General features: G+C 40.2%; 5 protein-coding genes across 5 annotated transcripts; all 5 read left to right on the top strand.

The window, feature by feature from the left end:
- The first annotated feature begins 802 nt into the window (after nt 1-802).
- LOC6534145 (enhancer of split malpha protein) lies at nt 803-1849 on the top strand. Its single transcript, XM_002094793.4, has one exon. The coding sequence runs from the start codon at nt 890-892 to the stop codon at nt 1364-1366; it is 477 nt and encodes a 158-aa protein (XP_002094829.1). The 5' UTR covers nt 803-889; the 3' UTR covers nt 1367-1849.
- A 1987-nt stretch (nt 1850-3836) lies between these two features.
- LOC6534146 lies at nt 3837-4328 on the top strand. The gene has a single exon (XM_002094794.4). The coding sequence runs from the start codon at nt 3894-3896 to the stop codon at nt 4122-4124; it is 231 nt and encodes a 76-aa protein (XP_002094830.1). The 5' UTR covers nt 3837-3893; the 3' UTR covers nt 4125-4328.
- A 2171-nt stretch (nt 4329-6499) lies between these two features.
- LOC6534147 (enhancer of split malpha protein) lies at nt 6500-7407 on the top strand. Its single transcript, XM_002094795.4, has one exon. The coding sequence runs from the start codon at nt 6577-6579 to the stop codon at nt 7024-7026; it is 450 nt and encodes a 149-aa protein (XP_002094831.1). The 5' UTR covers nt 6500-6576; the 3' UTR covers nt 7027-7407.
- Nucleotides 7408-10993: 3586 nt separating this feature from the next.
- LOC6534148 (probable E3 ubiquitin-protein ligase bre1) lies at nt 10994-14756 on the top strand. Its single transcript, XM_039373854.1, has 3 exons — nt 10994-11044; nt 12308-14598; nt 14750-14756. Exons 1-3 carry the CDS (start codon nt 10994-10996, stop codon nt 14754-14756), a joined length of 2349 nt encoding a protein of 782 aa, XP_039229788.1.
- Nucleotides 14757-14828: 72 nt separating this feature from the next.
- LOC6534149 (angio-associated migratory cell protein) lies at nt 14829-16518 on the top strand. The gene is made up of 3 exons (XM_002094797.4): nt 14829-15783; nt 15895-16102; nt 16244-16518. The coding sequence occupies exons 1-3, from the start codon at nt 14928-14930 to the stop codon at nt 16455-16457; spliced, it is 1278 nt and encodes a 425-aa protein (XP_002094833.1). The 5' UTR covers nt 14829-14927; the 3' UTR covers nt 16458-16518.
- Nucleotides 16519-17091: the final 573 nt, after the last annotated feature.

Genomic DNA, 17091 nt, shown 5'->3' on the forward strand with positions numbered 1-17091 from the left:
GGGTAATACCCAGCATTTGAATCACGTGGTATGCATATGATATTTTACATTAACCATTTAGGATGGCATGAGGTGTTCCAATAGATGAATACTACAAATACTAAAATGATAAACAATATTTCCAAGCAGGATCTACATTTTTATTTAATATACTTCAAACATAATTAAATATTACCAATGAGCTGTTAAGACAAACGTTAAATTGATGCTATGCCTATCTCAATTTAAAATTTGATATATATATACTTCAAGCTAGTAATATATCAATTGCTTAAAAATATTATTAGTTAATTTTTTAAAGCGGGAATACACCCTCTTCTATCTAATTTTTAATAAATTAAATATTAAGACAGTTCATAAGGTATATGATATATTTTTAGCTCTCTCTTTTATTATTATAAATTAATTTATTTTAATTCAATCTTATATTTCGGCCCTTTCAATACTTTAATTATACATATATTCTTTTATTTAGATTCCCCCTTTAATATTTCTTAAAAATATTACACATGTATTTTTTAATACCTCTTATTTTATAAACCCCACATTTTATGCGCAAACTCAAAATCCATCATGCCCTGCTTTCACAAGGGTAAGGACGTGCTCCTGATCGCGAGACCGCTTTCTCTTCGCTCTCTTTGGTCTCCCGCTCTCACTGTGTTTGCAACCACCTGCAGTCATTCTGCTTTCCCATTGGCTCGGTGCACTGATCGAGAGAACCACCGCTCTGTGCGAGAATTCTCCCCCGCGGAGAGAAGCCAGAGAGCAAATCGTATAAAAGGAGTCGCACGGGCAGCAGAGAAACCAGAATACTACCAACTCTCAACCGAGTGCAACCAACTCAAGATCCCAAGTTTTATTACAAATCTCAAAAGACCTCAACAACACAATGTCGTTCATCACACGGGAATACAAGTTTGAGAGCAGCAAGGTGATGGAGCCGAAATCAGATCAGCACACGATGGCTATGCGGAGTCTGAGGAAACTGGTCAAACCCCTTCTGCGGCTGGTGAAGAAGAAGCAGTTGCTCCGGAAAACTCTGGCCGAGATCCAGAACCAAAACGCAGTCAACGCCTCGCTGGAGGACATGCGCAAAGACCCGGCGGCCAGTTGCGATAACATGGCCAACGAGGAGCTGGAGCAGCGACTGTACACCGATCTCCGCCAGTGCCCCACCAACGTGGCCATGATCGTACAGCAGGGTCAGCAACAGAGCATCGTGCCCGTCCATCCGGAGCAGACCTTCATCCCGGTCCACTTCGCCCGTACCACCAGTGGCACCTTCTTCTGGACTTCGGCCGAGGGAGCTCGTCAGCACCACGAGCAGCAGTTGCGCCAGCAGTTCGACCGTTGGGTTCAGGCCTAAACACATCGCCAGGATGCACAGTTCACGTCCTCGATGCACCGGGAAAAATCTCCAATTGGCAGCTTTAAGTGCAAGTGTCTCCGTCCATTGGTCGTCGGATGGATGCGGGTTCAGCTTCGCATGTTCGTAATCTCAGGGTGATATTAGGCATAGATTGGATTCTTTGGGCTCGCGTCTCAAGGGAAACACAACTCTAATTGATATTCAATTATCACAATCAAGCGTTACTATCGTTAACTCATTGTGATTCCTCGTGTCTTATTAGCCTTAAGTTAGTCTTAGCCGAATCATTGTCTTCCATGTTTGTTTGTTAGGGTCTTCGCATAGGTACTAGGCTAAGAATCATTGTCTTCCATGTAAAACTTTAGCTATAACCACCTCTATCATATAAGAAATAAATAAACCGAAAACAAGAAATTCTAATGTGTCTTTATTCTGAAAACTGGTATAAAATAAATGGTTGGAAACGGAGAAAATCCCAAATTGAATGACCGTTTGTATAGCTAAATCTGTGGTAGCAACTCTGTACATTTCTGATTTGGAGAAATGGATTTTAAATTGGACTCGCTATGCTGGTGACCACATTCCAATCAGTGACTTCATTCAATCCTGTTTGGAGACCATTTAAATCCAACAATGCTGCTGGTATGCAATCCGAAATGCTTGAATTTTAAGCACAATTAAGAAATTCTTTTGGTTACATTTGGTTGGCTAGGCGAAATTTACGAAATAGTCGTTCATAAAATTGCTATATGAGATTTGGTTAAGAGATGATTTTCTGTACTAAGACATCATTCAATTCATTTGTATTTTTGAACAAAATAATAAAAACATTTCGGCATTCTCTTTGTATTTTGAAATAAAAAAATTATTTTTGCAATATTACTAAATGTCCAAGTCATCGAAAATTATACAGTTAATTGTAGTAAATTAAAATGAAATAAACTTTCTACATGATCTTTAAGTTTTCAAGTTCTGTATATGAGTTGTGTTAAAAAGTTAAAATGTTGTCTATAATTGAATAATTTTTAATGTTGAACATTAACTATAATACTAAGTTTACGATTGAAAAAGAGAATACGCTGAATTGTGCTCCTTAAACATTACACATAAAAGCAAAGTCCTATAAAGTTATTTTATTTCCAACGAATTAAAGAATAAATTTATTTTCAGTATAAATAATTTTTTCATAAGAAAGAGCAGCATAAATCATATTACACCCCACTATCGATCCACAATATATTTTATTTCACGATAGCCACAAGTTAATTATGCAGGCTTCATTCAGGCGCTTGAATTTCTGGAAACCTGACACTAACAACTAAACTTGAAACGCCACCAAAAAAAAACTCTCCCAGTGTTTTTAGGGAATTATGCCTGTGGAATAGTTAAGCGAGCCACAAACATGCGAGGTTCCTGGCTGAGCACCCCCCAAGTGGATGGGCCAGGATACTATCTCACTCCATCCACAACGACGTGATTCTACACGATTGGAATACGAATGAATCCCAAATTACGAGTACAAGTGCCGAGTATTTCAATAGAAGACGAAATTCGAATTTCAACACGATACGAAATTTTAAATTTCTTGGAGAGCCCGAGCACACAAGTGTGGGGACAGTGAAACCTGTCACAGAAAACAATATTTCCAAAGTGGTACCATGCAACAAGAAATCCAGAAAAATCTTTAGGGGATTTAGGGGAAGAAAAAGAAACCTTCCACGCAATAAACGGTGAAATCTGAGTTTCATTACGCACCAAATTCAAATTTTGCAAAAGGACAAAGAAAAAACCAACCCCGAAGAACAAGTGTGAGGACAGTGATTCCTGGCACATCAACTCCGTTGTAATGAGCGAGTTATCTAGACAAGCAGTGAGCACCTTCAAGCGATAGTCCACTGTACTCGAAAGGACCACAGTCTACCTGTACTGATCAAAAATGAAATGTTGACGTGTAAATATTTTTCGTTTGCCGACAACATGTGTTTAACGAGGGTCTGTCACTTTTATCCTCCACTGTCAGCCTATTAACAATTAATAGCCAAAAACTAATCAAGCCGAGTCCTCCGTCCTCCGCAAACAAACCACTCAAATTACTAACCCGAACCCATGAAAAAGGGATGATCGTTTTCTTTTTTCCATCATTTTTTCGTATTTGTTATGCTTGCCGCATCGTCCTATTGGTATTCGACTGAAATTATACTCTCCCACGACGAAATCGAGGGAGAGATTTATTTAGGGCCTACCAAAATTGTGGCCTTACTTCGCACACGTGCAAGGGTCGCTCCGAAAAGGGATCCTGAACTGACTACCTGCAGAGAGTGGAGGAATGCGTGACTCTCATATTTGGAGAGACCGAAAGACACCTGCGCCAGGACTCGTCCTGATTGGTCGACTTAGGGGTTGCTCTCGCCAGGATCGGGTATTTAAGCGGTGCGCAATTCCGAATAGGACATCACATTCAATCGCAACGTTGAACAGCCAAGATCAGTCTACCAAACAAGCAACAATCCAACTAAACAGCAAAATGGCCTACGAAACTCTGATGAACACCACCACCACCTACAGTCCTGTCTGCCAGAAGAAGACCTACACCCCCGCCAAGGCCATGAGGAAGATCTTCAAGGTGGCCTGCAAACTCTTCAAGGCATCGGGTCACCAGCAACTGAAGGAGCTCCCACTCCCCACGCCCACCTCCGATGAGGAGCTGCAGAACTCGCAGAACGAGAAACTGGAAGCCGAGCTCGTCCAACTGTGATGTAGGAAAATGGGAAATCCGAAAATGGGAAAACCCACTTCCCAATCAGCTTTAAAGACTCCAACGGAATCGGTCTCTAAACATCCGCAACAGCTTTAACTCTCCACACTGTGCAAGTGGACATTTTAAAATGCATAAATATCCAGCTTTAATCATTGTCTTCCATCTATGTTTAAGAGTATGAATAAATACATAATATTAATACCGAAACTTGTTTGCATTTCTGATTTCTTATACGAACTTTCCCCTTGTCATTGTAATTTCCTCGTAGGTTTTCCAAGAATCTGTAAGCCAAAAACCGTTCTTACCCCCACCCCCTACGGCTACCACATTCACGAAACGGCGAGACCCTAAGAACCTTAACTCGAAAAACAAAGCCTTTACCTGTTCCCTTTTGTTGAAAACCTGTTGTCGATTCGAAAAACTCGAAAAATCAAGCCGAGCGAGCTGGGGAAACCTGTTACCTCCAGGCGATTTCTGATTTTCGTTTTCAGCGCTCCTTCTTAGGGTTGGGCCCTGGACAAAATAAATCTCGAGTCTCGAATTGCATCGGAACAGGTAGAGAGGGTCCCTGTCCCAGTCCCAATCTCAATCCCAGTCTCAGTCCCTCGGATGATAAACAAAAACAGGGCCCTACGCCACGAGCAGAAACAAAGCCAATCCTATCTCAATAATAAATGCGAAAAGGCCGCACGGATCAGTTCGATCTTTATGGCATTTCAAAGGGGGATTCTCGTACATAAGCTCGTGTGTGCGTTATGTAAATAGGTTTACATACTACACACTATATAGTGGATGCAGATTCCTTATTGAAGGCATGCAGCCAGGTACAGTTTGGGATAATACGTTACAGGTTCATGACCAGTTGGAGTTTTAAATGGTCAATGGTCAGAAGATATTGATATGCATTCATAAGCATTTTAGTCACAACATATCTACATTACATTTATTACATGATACATCTATAAGCATATTTTTTGGAAATCAAGATATTTACATAATTGTAACATTATCTTAAATTTTAAATAATATTTTTTTTTTAATGTTTTGATAACTTGATTTTATATAAACTTTATTTTATATAAACTTAAATTTTTATTTTAGATTTGATTTAGATTTCCCTTTTTTTAGTTAAGGTTGTTTAGTTTAGTAGTTAAGGTTGCCTAAATAACACAATATTTAGATTATGATTAGATTAATTAAATACAAAACATTACAATGAAAGCATTATAAAAACATTTTTAAAATATTTTTTATATTTGTATATTAGCAGTTTTAATATTATATTTCTGTTATGACAATGCATTGCTTTAGTATATAAATAAAATAAAGGTTAATGTAATATTTCTCCCTTTTCCATTGCATAAATTAGCGATATGGCCAAGGAAGTATTTAAATAATCTAAGACCACTTCCTTAATGAGCCATAGACATCATACAACTTCAAGGCAACATAGTTGTCTCCCGGAATTTCAGCTCTTTTGTGGTCATTAGTAAAAAAGAATTGAAACCTCGAGTAAATTTATATTTGTGATTGCTACAAACAAATTTGATATCAATAGTGCCCAAACATCTAAACAGACCTCATCTGCAGTGTTATGTTCCAAAGTATCGTTTGAACAATTACAACACGGGTTAGAGATTCTCACAGGCTGTAAATATAAATGTGAGAGGAGCAATCACCACATCCCACAATAAATGAGTTATAATACGATACATTCAAAAAAAAAAAACCCCCATTCAATTAATTGAGGGTCTAAACCAAAAAAGTAAGGTCTAGAGATGTTAAAAAATGAAATCCTCTGCCGTGACACGAAAATATTCGGGAGGCCCACTGCTCAAGTAACCAAAATACGAAGAGCCCCCCAACTGAACGTGAGAATTCTCAAGATCGTGTCTCAAAGGACTTTTTGCGATGCCATCACTAATCAGCCTAACAAAAAACCCAAGAATGAAAGTGCACGATTTGGGTAAATTTGGCTTAGAATGTAGCTGGTTTTCGGTTACAGGATCGACATATTTCTGATGAACTGGCAAAACAAACCCAACCGAAATCCAAAACAATAACTGGGTCTCCGAGCGAAGGCCTGAAATATGCTGTTCCCACGCCAAGGATTCGCCTAGGTCCTGGGGATAATTGTCTTGGAAGGAGATGAAATGGGCCCGAGATTCCCACGCTTCGCACAAGATCTCGGATCTCAGGTCCTGCAGGACCTACCTGCTGCCACTGACTAACGTGTGAAATTTCGGATCCTTGCACCTGCCTGCGTTTCGAGCGACGTGATTGGCCGAGATGCTGTAGGATCGCTCCTGTCTTCCAAGAAGGTATAAATAGCGCCTCTGGTCTTAGAGACAGCATCACACAGCATCCGAACGCCGAAGCGAGAACATCTCAGCACGCATTCTACGCACTCAGCACCAACCACCAGAAATATCTGAACGAAATTCATCTAATGTCTGCCATCAGCAAGCAAAAGAACATCAACACCATGTACAAGTCAAAAGTGTCGCCCTCTCGTCGCCTGAAGAACCTGCTGAAGCCCCTTCTCGGACAATTCTTTAACACGAAGAAGGAGCAGCCCAAGCGGAGCTCCTACATCGCCTCCGAGGAGAAGGAGGCCGAGTTCGAGTGGCTCAGCAACGATATGGACAACATGGCCAACGAGCATCTGGAGCATCGCCTCATCGAGGAAATCCGCCAGTGCGCCAAGGAAGATGCCGTCATCGTTTACAACGAGAACGGATCCGGGGAGCTGCACACCATCGACCAGGAGGACTACTACGTGCCCGTGCATTTCGCCCGCACCAATGCCGGCACCTTCTTCTGGACCTCGGTGCAACCCAAAGCCTGCGAGCCCTACGCCATCGAATGGAACTTCCTGGACCGATGGGCTCAAGCTTGAACGAAGCAATCGCCTGGAGCTGCAACTTCAACCTTGAACGAAAAATGGGGTTTTTCAACTTTCAATTGGGATAACTTCACATGGACTGGAGCTCGGTTCTCCAGCGGGATGGGTACTCCAGAGTTTGGGCACTTCGACTTTGGGATCATCGATCTTGGGCAGCGCTTTGAGGAATTTCTAACGCACTGGAAATTCCCAAAAAGCGGTTGGGCATCCACATAATATTGTGGCGGGAGATATTCCAACAATTAGTCCTTTTTGCAGCGCAAAAATGGATTTCAATTGCTTGGATTTTCAAAATACATTTGTAAACAAAAACTAAAAAAAAACTAAAATAAACATTGAAAACATATTTGAATTTCTTATCATTTGCGATGCATGGCATTCTCAGCATGTGGTCTTGCTTTGGGTTAAGATGCGAAAGGTCCTGTCTGCAGATCCTTCAAAGATGTGGGACATTCCCACGGCACCAAACATGTGTTGGGTTTTTGTTTACTGTTGCCCAAAGATCTGGCTGAGATTTCGGAAAACGTGTGGAAAGCGGTGAGGAAACCTACCATCAGCTTAACATATGATAGTTTAGATAACAAGACAATGGTCTCGGTTTAGAGATTTTAAACAAACATTAGATATGGGAACATTAAAATAAACTGTATAGTTCAGATATCAGCAGCCAATGAGAGTTCTTAAAATTTGTTTTTAGCTTCTAACATTTTTAAGATATCGCAGATATAAAAATAAGTAGATATCGAATTGTATATACTCAATCAAACAACAAACTTTAAATATAAAAGATGACTTTTAATTGTCAAAAATAAAATTTAGAGAGTGAATTAGAGAACTTATACTCGAATTAAACAGGCACTTATGGACATTAACTTCAGGTTATGCCGCGCAGATTAAAAAAAAGTATTACTTGAAAGACCGAAATAATTCAGAATTAATTAGAAAATTGTTTTAATATTGCTAAAAATATTATAACTTTGTGCTTTATGTTTTATTGTTTTCCAACAAAAAACCCCAATTTAATGTTAATTATTCGAACGCATATTTATAAGTTAGCAAGGGAAAGGAACAAAACTTAAATTTTGCTTTCGTTCAGCCAAATCATTTGAAAGATTAATGAATTATAAAATAAACTTGTTTATGTTTGAGCAGCCTTGAAAATCATACTCCATTCTAGAGCAACACAAAATCTTACTTCAAATATTCCTTACCTTTGCCCAAATCATTAAAAACTTTTTTTTACCATAAAACCCCGGCCAAAATATATAAAAAACTCGTTTGTCCTTGATAATGAAAGTCCATCCTAGATTGTGGAGAGCATTTAAAAAATTGGCTAATAAAGAACACAATATGGTTTTTTTTGTTAGTCTTCCCATGAAGAGCTGCTTTATTTCAACAAAGGAAAAACTAATTTTCTTACAAGCTAGATTGCACTTAACGGTAGTGGAAGACATATGCGATGCTGTTGCTTTTCTTATCTATAACAATATCTGAAGATTCAAACATAACAACAGTGATTTAACAACTAAATTTCAACTTTCAAGGAGTTAACAATCACAGTTAACGTTCTAGGAACGTGAAACCAACAACAAATGGATTAATAACAATATTAGTTAACAACAAATTAGCTAATATATTGCACATGACGTTGTGGGGGTGTTGACCTTGGGGGAAACGCACTCGAAACGAAGTCTTCAGTTCGAGTTCTTGTGTCCCGCCAAGTCACCATTGCACTTTCCTCCAGCCCGGTCCTGTTTGGTCCTCCATCTCCATGATCACCATGTCCATGTCCAAGCCATTCTTGCTCTCGCTCTCCCACTTGAGTGGTGGGTGGGTGGACTGATGGGCGTTGGGTAATGGGTAATGGGGAGCCAAGCGGTCTTTAAAGCTTCGGTACCATCCAAGGTTACGTAGGATTACGTAGTGGGTGCGCTTGGAGCGCGTTTAAAGCTGCTACAACCTCCTCGATCGCCACCCCCTCTCTCCCAATTCTTTGGAAGAGAGAGAGTGGGTGGGTATTTCACGAGATGAGGCGATGTGATCGGTAACGGTTTACATTGAGCACTGACTCTGCCATCGTCGGATCGCCGGATTTTATACAACTCGCGGACGGACGACGTTGACGCCGCTGCCGCGTAAATAGAGATAAACAAAGAGCACTTACACAAACTCACACCAACTCACTCTTACTCACACACTCGCGCGCACATACACACAGAGACGTTTGCCTGCCTCTCTTGGGTTGCGTCTGTGTATTTGCCCTTCGTTATCAACCATTTATTGTGGGCCCTTTTCGGTTATCTACAGTCGACGGGCTACTACCCATTTTTATGTTTATCACTTTTTACCCTCCCCTCGCTCGATCTTCTGTTTTCTACAGGTCATTCGATTCGGATGCACTCGGAGAAATGGTTTTCTTTCTCAACACCTTGCTTGGGATAGGAAAGATACTTCTAGAAAAGGAACATTTCACATATCCATATATATGGCAACATAGTATGATTTTAAAAGGAAACAAAACCTAGGTAAAACGCGTAAAATCTATTGACTGTACGAACGTGTCCTTGAACTGCAAAAAATAAGAAATAAATATAAATATGTAAGTGATAATAGGGAATATATAATAATGAAAAGATAATAAAAGTCTCGTAAATTGCACTTTATACTGACAAAAAATAAATAACGAATTTTAAACTTCTAGGATAGATCTCGTCGCCAACAAGTAGGCAACATTTTTAGGAAATGTTTTAACAGAACAACTCTTCTCTTAATCATAAAATAATAATATAATATGATTAGTTATCTTAAGTAACATTTTCAAAAACTTCCAAATTGTCTTTGTAAAAGTTATATACATTTGAAACACTCAGTTATTTCTCAGACTGTACTGCACTCTGGAAACTCTGATGACTCCGCCGTTTCCCTTCTGCTCTTGGTGTGATTTGTTTTCGTTTAATCTTCTTCCACACGCACGTTCGGCAGCATCTCTAGGGTCCGGTCCGCCGCACCTCTCACTCCAAAATCACTCCAAGAACCCGACCGTCCCGTCCCTTCTTTTGACTCGTTTTTAACGATCGCGCCGACCCCAAAAACAAGAAGGGTCCCCCGCCAGTGGAGCTTATGTGCATTCTGAATATAAGACACAGGCACTCGCTCACATGTGGATACAGATCCAGATACATACGGTGCATATAGAAATTGTATGCCTGTAGATATACAGAGGGTTCCTGTACGCCCCTCTGGAAATGCAGTTTAATGACCGTTCATGACCAAGTCAATCAGATGCGGGACTATTTACGCATGGCAAAATCAGGGAAAACTGTTCTACGACGAACATCGCCGACACCCTGGAATGGGGGACCCTTCAAAAAACAAATTTGATGATTTGATAGAGGAAGCAGAACTGGGGTAGCTAAGTTACTATTATTATAAATAACAAAAAAATGAAACCCTGAAGTATGCTGGTTAAATTTATATTTTGGTGTATCTAAAGTCCTTATTTGAAGAATGATAGATCCAACAAATGTGTTTTCTTTGACTAGGTATATGTACATAATATTATATATAGAAATCTGCAAGAGTATCATATCTGTATCAAATCTTTCCTCTGTTAATGTTTACCCAGGGTCTTATCAATAAAAACCTCTACAATTACCAAGCAGGTAGGAGGATTGCTAGAATTGCTTCCCCTAATCATTTCCTTTTTTCCGTGACTCCTTTCGAGAACCCTCCTTATAAAATCATGGGAACGTACGTTATGCGTGCGCTCCTCACGCGCAGGACACGTACGGAAGAAACCGTGGGAATCGAAACCGAAATGCACCTAAACAAAAATAAATGCACCAGACCCTAGAAGAGGGTAACAATAGACAGGTCCCTCTCCGCACCCGGGCCATTTCGAATTGAATTAGAAAAGGTTGCCCAGGTGGAGTTGGGGGTAGATTGTAATGGGTCCCGAAGAATGAAAGCAATCAGATGTAAATCAAGCAGCCAAGTTAGCAGTCAAGTCATGGTAAATAGGCAATCCCTCGGAAAAAGTGGAAAAAAGTGAAAAGGAATCATCCCCGGGGCATTTACCAAATATAACCGATAACAATTACTATTTATACCCGTTACTCGTAGAGTAAAAGGGTATACTAGATTCGTTGAAAAGTATGTAACAGGCAGAAGGAAGCGTTCCCGACCATATAAAGTATGTATGTATATTCTTGATCAGGATCAATAGCCGAGTCGATCTGACCATGTCCGTCCGTCCGTCCGTCTGTCCGTCCGTCCGTCCGTCTGTCCGTCCGTCCGTCAGGAACTACAAAAGCTAGAAAGTTGAGATTAAGCATACAGACTCCCAAGACATAGACGCCCACAAACCGCCCAAAGCTGCCAAGCCCACACTTTTGAAATATGTTTTAATTTTTTTTTATTTTGTATTGGTCTTGTAAATTTCTATCGACTTGCAAAAAAACTTTTTGCCACGCCCACAAACCGCCAAAAACTGTCAGTGTTGAAAACTCTCTCCCGCACTTCCACTAGCTGAGTAACGGGTATCAGATAGTCGGGGAACTCGACTATAGCGTTCTCTTTGGTTTTTTTTGAAAATCTATGTTTATTAGCATCACAAAACAGTGTTTATTTTAGCTGAGCGGCCATTTTTAGCCAAGTTATGACGAAAAAGGCCCCAAACTACGCACCCCGCACGCAAAAATTTGTAAAATTTTTTTTTTCGAAAATCTAGAAGGTATGGATAGACATAGTTAGCTATGTTTATTAGCAGCACAAAACAGTGTTTATTTTAGCCAAAACTTTAACAAACACTTTTTGCAACGCCCACAAACCGCCAAAAACTGTCAGTGCTGAAGAATTTCCTTCGCACTTTCACTAGCTGAGTAACGGGTATTCAATTGTATATGAAAAATTTCTGGAGTGCAAGTGGCCACAGAAATAAGGTAATAAAAAAGGAAACTAAATAAAATTAAAAGTGCTTCTAAACTGATTTTTATTCTTGTAAAATACAATACGTTGACTCGTTACTTGTTCATCTTGCTAAAAATTTATTTAGTAAGTGAATTAGTTGCTGAACTTGTTTTCCCTTTTTGTTAATTTTTACTGACTAAGTATCTTTCGAATGACTTAGTACACTGCCTAACAAATATATTTTCTTGTAAATTGAAAGGGGAAACGTATAATGTACAACCAAGCAACCACAAAACTAAAATTTCCGCACAGAGTCTCAATAAGTTGCAAATTGAAATCGATCTAAATGTTTTTGTTTTTTTTGCAGATTCGCGTTGTCCTAATGCTATTATATGTGGGTCAGGTGGCGACCTTAAAGAGTTTGGATGTTGCCCAGCCTAAGTCCCCAAGAACAAACGAGGCCTATCAGATTTTCCACGGCGACATCGACAAGTACGAGCTGTGTGTAAAGCTAATACGACTTTGCCGCAAACTCTGGGACCAAGCTCCCGATTACACCGATGCGGAGGAGAAAACTCCTGATGGAAAAGCGGTGGATGACGAGGACAAGGTCGAGTACAAGAAGGGGGGTTGCATACCCACAGGTCTTTCGAAGGACGGAGAAAAATTGTTTTGGAAAATAACCGCCAAATGGCAGAAGGAAATCGACGATAGGTTCCTGATCCAAAATCTTTTCGTGGTAATAATGACGACAGAGAATGGACGAAATACGAAGTTGGCATTTGGAAAATGGCAAGGTTGGTGCAATAGGACCGATAATTACGATGAAACGACAGAATCGCCCGAGGAATCAAAAGAAGATGTCAACGGGATAACCAGAAGGCCAAAACCCCTAAAAAATTGCAATGTTAATAGTACATTTGGCAAGTGGATTTCCAACGAGATTAAGAGCACCCGACAATTAGATAAAGATGTTAACGTTATTTCAGACATTATGTTGAAATTCGATAAGTATGCCAAGAGCAAGTGCTGCCCCTATGATTCGATCAGAGATCGAGTAGAAATCATACACGATGGAATGGACTTTCTGCAAGAACTGCTTGGCATAGAATCTTATACACTTCCACAATATAAAGATGTAAATGCCGATATTTTAAATCTGAAGGGCAGATTGGAGCACATTACTATCAGCATCCATAAAAAAGGCGGTGTCAACTATTCGGTAGGAATATGTTGCCCTAACCTTATGAATGAACTGGAGGTTTTTAAAACTGATTTTGTAAGCAATATTAAAATTGAAAGCGTACAGCCACCGAAACTTGATCACCAGCCATATATTGAAAAAGAAAAGAGCTTGCGAGACATGATTTTAAGTCATATAAAGGATATTGGTCTACTAGAATCTTCTCTTAAAAGCCAAAGCAAGAAAAGTCCTTGTTGCGAAGGCGAAAAAGCACAAATTCAGAATATAGAGCAATTAATACAAGACATGAAGCCCGAAAAGTCCTTAGGAGAATTATTAAAACAAATTGAACCATTAAATGAAAATCTGGCTAAAACCAATGAAACTATTTCAGGTGCAGAAAGTCTGCTTGATTTGGAAAAGGACAATCTCCAGAAATTAAATTCATTGTACGGAGAAGAATGCCATCAAAAGGACAAGTTCTTTAAGGATCTTGAATCGAAAGTGAACCAATTGGGATATAGAATCAATAACTTGAGTTTGTTGGAAAACGTCGATTGGCCGAAGCTTAGAAAATCTGTGGACGCTGTTAATAAAATGGTCGAAGACAGCCCATTATTATTTTCTAATTTAACAATAGTATCCATGAAAACTGAAATGAAGTATTTGAAAACTCGGACAATCGCAGATTTCCCCATCCAACTAGAGAACAAAAGTCCAGTAAGATTTTGTACAAATGTGTCTATTAAACTAAATGATAATTTGGAAAAAATTGCTAACGATAAAACGAATACTATCGCTTATCATAATAAGCAGGAAAATATTGTCAAAGACCGATTTAAAGAACTCTTAGATAAGGAAAAAGAGCAGCAATATAATAGCCCGAGAAGCTTAGCCTTAACCAAAGGTTTCATGGCTTATAATGCAATTCCATCTGCTCTAAGGACGAGTTCTTTACAACTAGAGATAAACCAATTGGAAAGAGATATAGACAACTTGACAGAAAACGGAATCGAAAGCTTGGAGAGACAACTGCAATATACGCGATTAAAATACGAAATGGACAAACAAAAAATTGATAAGAAAATTGAGGAACAGCTAAAAAACATAAATCTGTTTAGAGAGGAGATGAAAAGAGAACAAGATCTAATCGAAGAACGCCTAGCCAAAATAGGCGATGATATGGAAACACCAGAGCAATATGACGATAGACTAAGCAAACTTGAAGCTAAAGCCTTGGAATTTCCCAAACAAATTGGGAATTCCGAAAAAACAGTTTTAGACCAAATCGCATCGCTACAACAGCAATTAAAAAACCTGGAGAAGGAGTCGGATAATACTGAACACAAGGCAGACATATGCGACGCTGAATGTGATTTTGGCGATCTGGTTTCTATTGATGAATTGATGAAAAGGGTTCAGGCCATCAAAAGTAAAGTAAAAAATAATAATAATAATAATAATAAGAATAAGCAAAAAATAATTCAAATAAAAGATTAATAAAATTAAACTCAAAACCCTACATGAATTAATAAAAACGCCACAAACAATAATTTTGATTTCATAAACGTGTTATCATTTCTCGCTCAAATTTAAAAAGCCCGCTAAAGGTTTGACATTTTGCAGCACTTAAGTATGGTTAAAAAATAATCGATGACGTCGATAGTCGTAACGAGCAATCGATGTTTATAAACATTGCGGAAAGAGTTGCCAGACCATTTAGCTTCTAGCACGTGTGGAGCATTCACTTAATTGTTATTTTTATGCAGTTTAGCTTGCTTATTCGACAATTAAGAGAGCAGGGATGCGTGACAACACACCGCCACACCGGCCAGATTTCGATGACGGCGAGGACGAACTCGAGGAGATAATTGAGCTGGAAGAGCAGCCGCTGGACGAAGATGACGACGATTTGGAGGAAGTGACGCTGGAGCAACTGGAGGCCCGGCTTGCAATGGCCGGTGGCGATGATGACGAAGAAGAAGATGAGGAGGAGCTACGTGATCGTGAGAGAATAGCCAACATCGCGGATGAAGCTAAGGTCACGTTCGAGAAGCACACAGCTCCTGTTTTCGCCTGCAGTCTGCATCCCACTTACAACTGGGCTGTGACGGGCAGCGAGGACGATCGAGCCTACGTTTGGGAAACCTCCAGCGGCGATGTCCTCTACGAGATCACGGAGCACAAGGACACCATCACGGAAACGCACTTCAGTCACGATGGCGTCTATCTGGCCACCGGTGATATGGCCGGTGAACTGTTTGCCTTCAAGGTTAGCGAAGAGCACGACGTGCGCCCAATCCTGACCAAAATCTGGGAGTACTCCATGAGCGACATGTCCTGGCTCTTCTGGCATCGAGCTGCCCACATCCTGCTGGCGGGCAGTGACAGCGGAGAGGTCTTCGTATTCCGCATACCCAGTGGTGACTGCAAAATCCTGCCTGGACAATCTTCGCGTTGCGAGTTCGGGGAGCTCAGTGGGGATGGCAAGAAGCTGTTCACGGTCTACCTGAACGGATCCGTGAAACTCTGGGATCTCAAGAGCTGTCAGGTGCTCTTTGACATCAACGAAACGCATCCAATGGGATTCGGAGAGATCGCGCACGCGGTGGTGGCCTGCGAAAGGGATTCTCCCTTCTACGTCTGCGCTGAGTCGTCGGGTGAGTGCTCCATATAAAAAAATGCCCCATTACAAAACTATTAACTAAAGCAATCCAGTTAGGGAACTCCATGGAATTTAAACGGCTTGTAATAGATCTCTTTCACTTCAGGCAAAATGCTGTTCTGCACCAACAACGGTGCGGTTAGCACGATCCAGTCGGAACATGGAATCGAGTGCCTGGCCTTTGCTCCCCCCTCGGCGGATCTAAAGCTTCTTGCCTGTGGCTCGCTGGACGGCAGGATATCCATCTGGGACTACGTCAAATCTGCGTTGCGTACCATATGCGAAAATCCAGTTCCCAATGATGGGGTCTTAAGGTGAGCACCGTTTGTCGACGTCTACCTGAAGATTATGCCAAACATTTTAGTATGAGCACTCACTTTAGTGCTACTTTCAAACTTTGATTTAACTTTTAATTTTGTTACTGGACAGTTTACTAATTATTGCAATTATTCCAGGATCAAGTGGTTGAGCGACCACACGATACTGGCGGCCACTTCGCAGGGAAACCTGAACGCATTTGACGCACGCACAGGAGCGCTGAAATTCACGCTGACGGGACACCACTATCACATCTACGAGTTTGTCTACAAGCCACAGGAAAATCTGCTACTGACGGTATCAGAGGACCAAACGGCCAAGATATTCCAGGTGCCGGCGTTGGGCGATTAGTTAGGTTTTAAAGTTTTGTACTGTGCTATATATGTAAATAGTAAATACATATAAAAAATTATTAACTTCGCTTATCTCAGTAGCCAGGAGCAATGAACCCATGCGGCGGTCCTGCTCCATTTGCCCTATATATACGAAGAAAGAAGGGGAAGGCATCAGGCTGACTAAAGATAGAACAAACAAAGAAGGTCACAGTTTGGGGTAACAAAATAGCACTGCAAAAGATCCTGTTTTAGCATTGTGTCAAAAATAATAAATATTAATTATCTGTTAGTTTTTTATAAAACTTGATTGTATACTTTTAATTTTAGTTATGAAATTAATTATATTTAAAATGTTTGAGTTGGAACTATGATTTCTGCGAATGCGGAGAATTAAGTGCATTCTGAATGCAACTGCAACGAATTCTCTTGAATCTCTAGTTCTCTTAGAGAGAATGGAACATGCGTGTTGCACTGGGAGCATTTCCAAAGAGACAAACACTTGTTTATGTTTTTGTTTGTCGCTTGTCGTTCACCTCCGACAACCACACACACACAACGGCGGACAATTGTCTCAAAAATGAAAACGAATTTTCAGATTTACATATTTATTTACCTTTGTTGTATTATTTGATTAAAGCTTTTTCGGAAGA

This window comes from Drosophila yakuba, chromosome 3L, assembly GCF_016746365.2.
Source record: "Drosophila yakuba strain Tai18E2 chromosome 3L, Prin_Dyak_Tai18E2_2.1, whole genome shotgun sequence".
NCBI lineage: Eukaryota > Metazoa > Arthropoda > Insecta > Diptera > Drosophilidae > Drosophila > Drosophila yakuba.

What these genes read in the sequence shown, in the direction of transcription:
- LOC6534145 (XM_002094793.4), top strand. Translation starts at nt 890, where the DNA reads ATGTCGTTCATCACACGGGAATACAAGTTTGAGAGCAGCAAGGTGATG.
- LOC6534146 (XM_002094794.4), top strand. Translation starts at nt 3,894, where the DNA reads ATGGCCTACGAAACTCTGATGAACACCACCACCACCTACAGTCCTGTC.
- LOC6534147 (XM_002094795.4), top strand. Translation starts at nt 6,577, where the DNA reads ATGTCTGCCATCAGCAAGCAAAAGAACATCAACACCATGTACAAGTCA.
- LOC6534148 (XM_039373854.1), top strand. Translation starts at nt 10,994, where the DNA reads ATGAAAGCAATCAGATGTAAATCAAGCAGCCAAGTTAGCAGTCAAGTC. An exon ending in AAGTTAGCAGTCAAGTCATG is followed by an intron (nt 11,045 to 12,307) that starts GTAAATAGGCAA and finishes TTTTTTTTGCAG; the next exon opens with ATTCGCGTTGTCCTAATGCT.
- LOC6534149 (XM_002094797.4), top strand. Translation starts at nt 14,928, where the DNA reads ATGCGTGACAACACACCGCCACACCGGCCAGATTTCGATGACGGCGAG. An exon ending in CGTCTGCGCTGAGTCGTCGG is followed by an intron (nt 15,784 to 15,894) that starts GTGAGTGCTCCA and finishes CTTTCACTTCAG; the next exon opens with GCAAAATGCTGTTCTGCACC. An exon ending in CCCAATGATGGGGTCTTAAG is followed by an intron (nt 16,103 to 16,243) that starts GTGAGCACCGTT and finishes CAATTATTCCAG; the next exon opens with GATCAAGTGGTTGAGCGACC.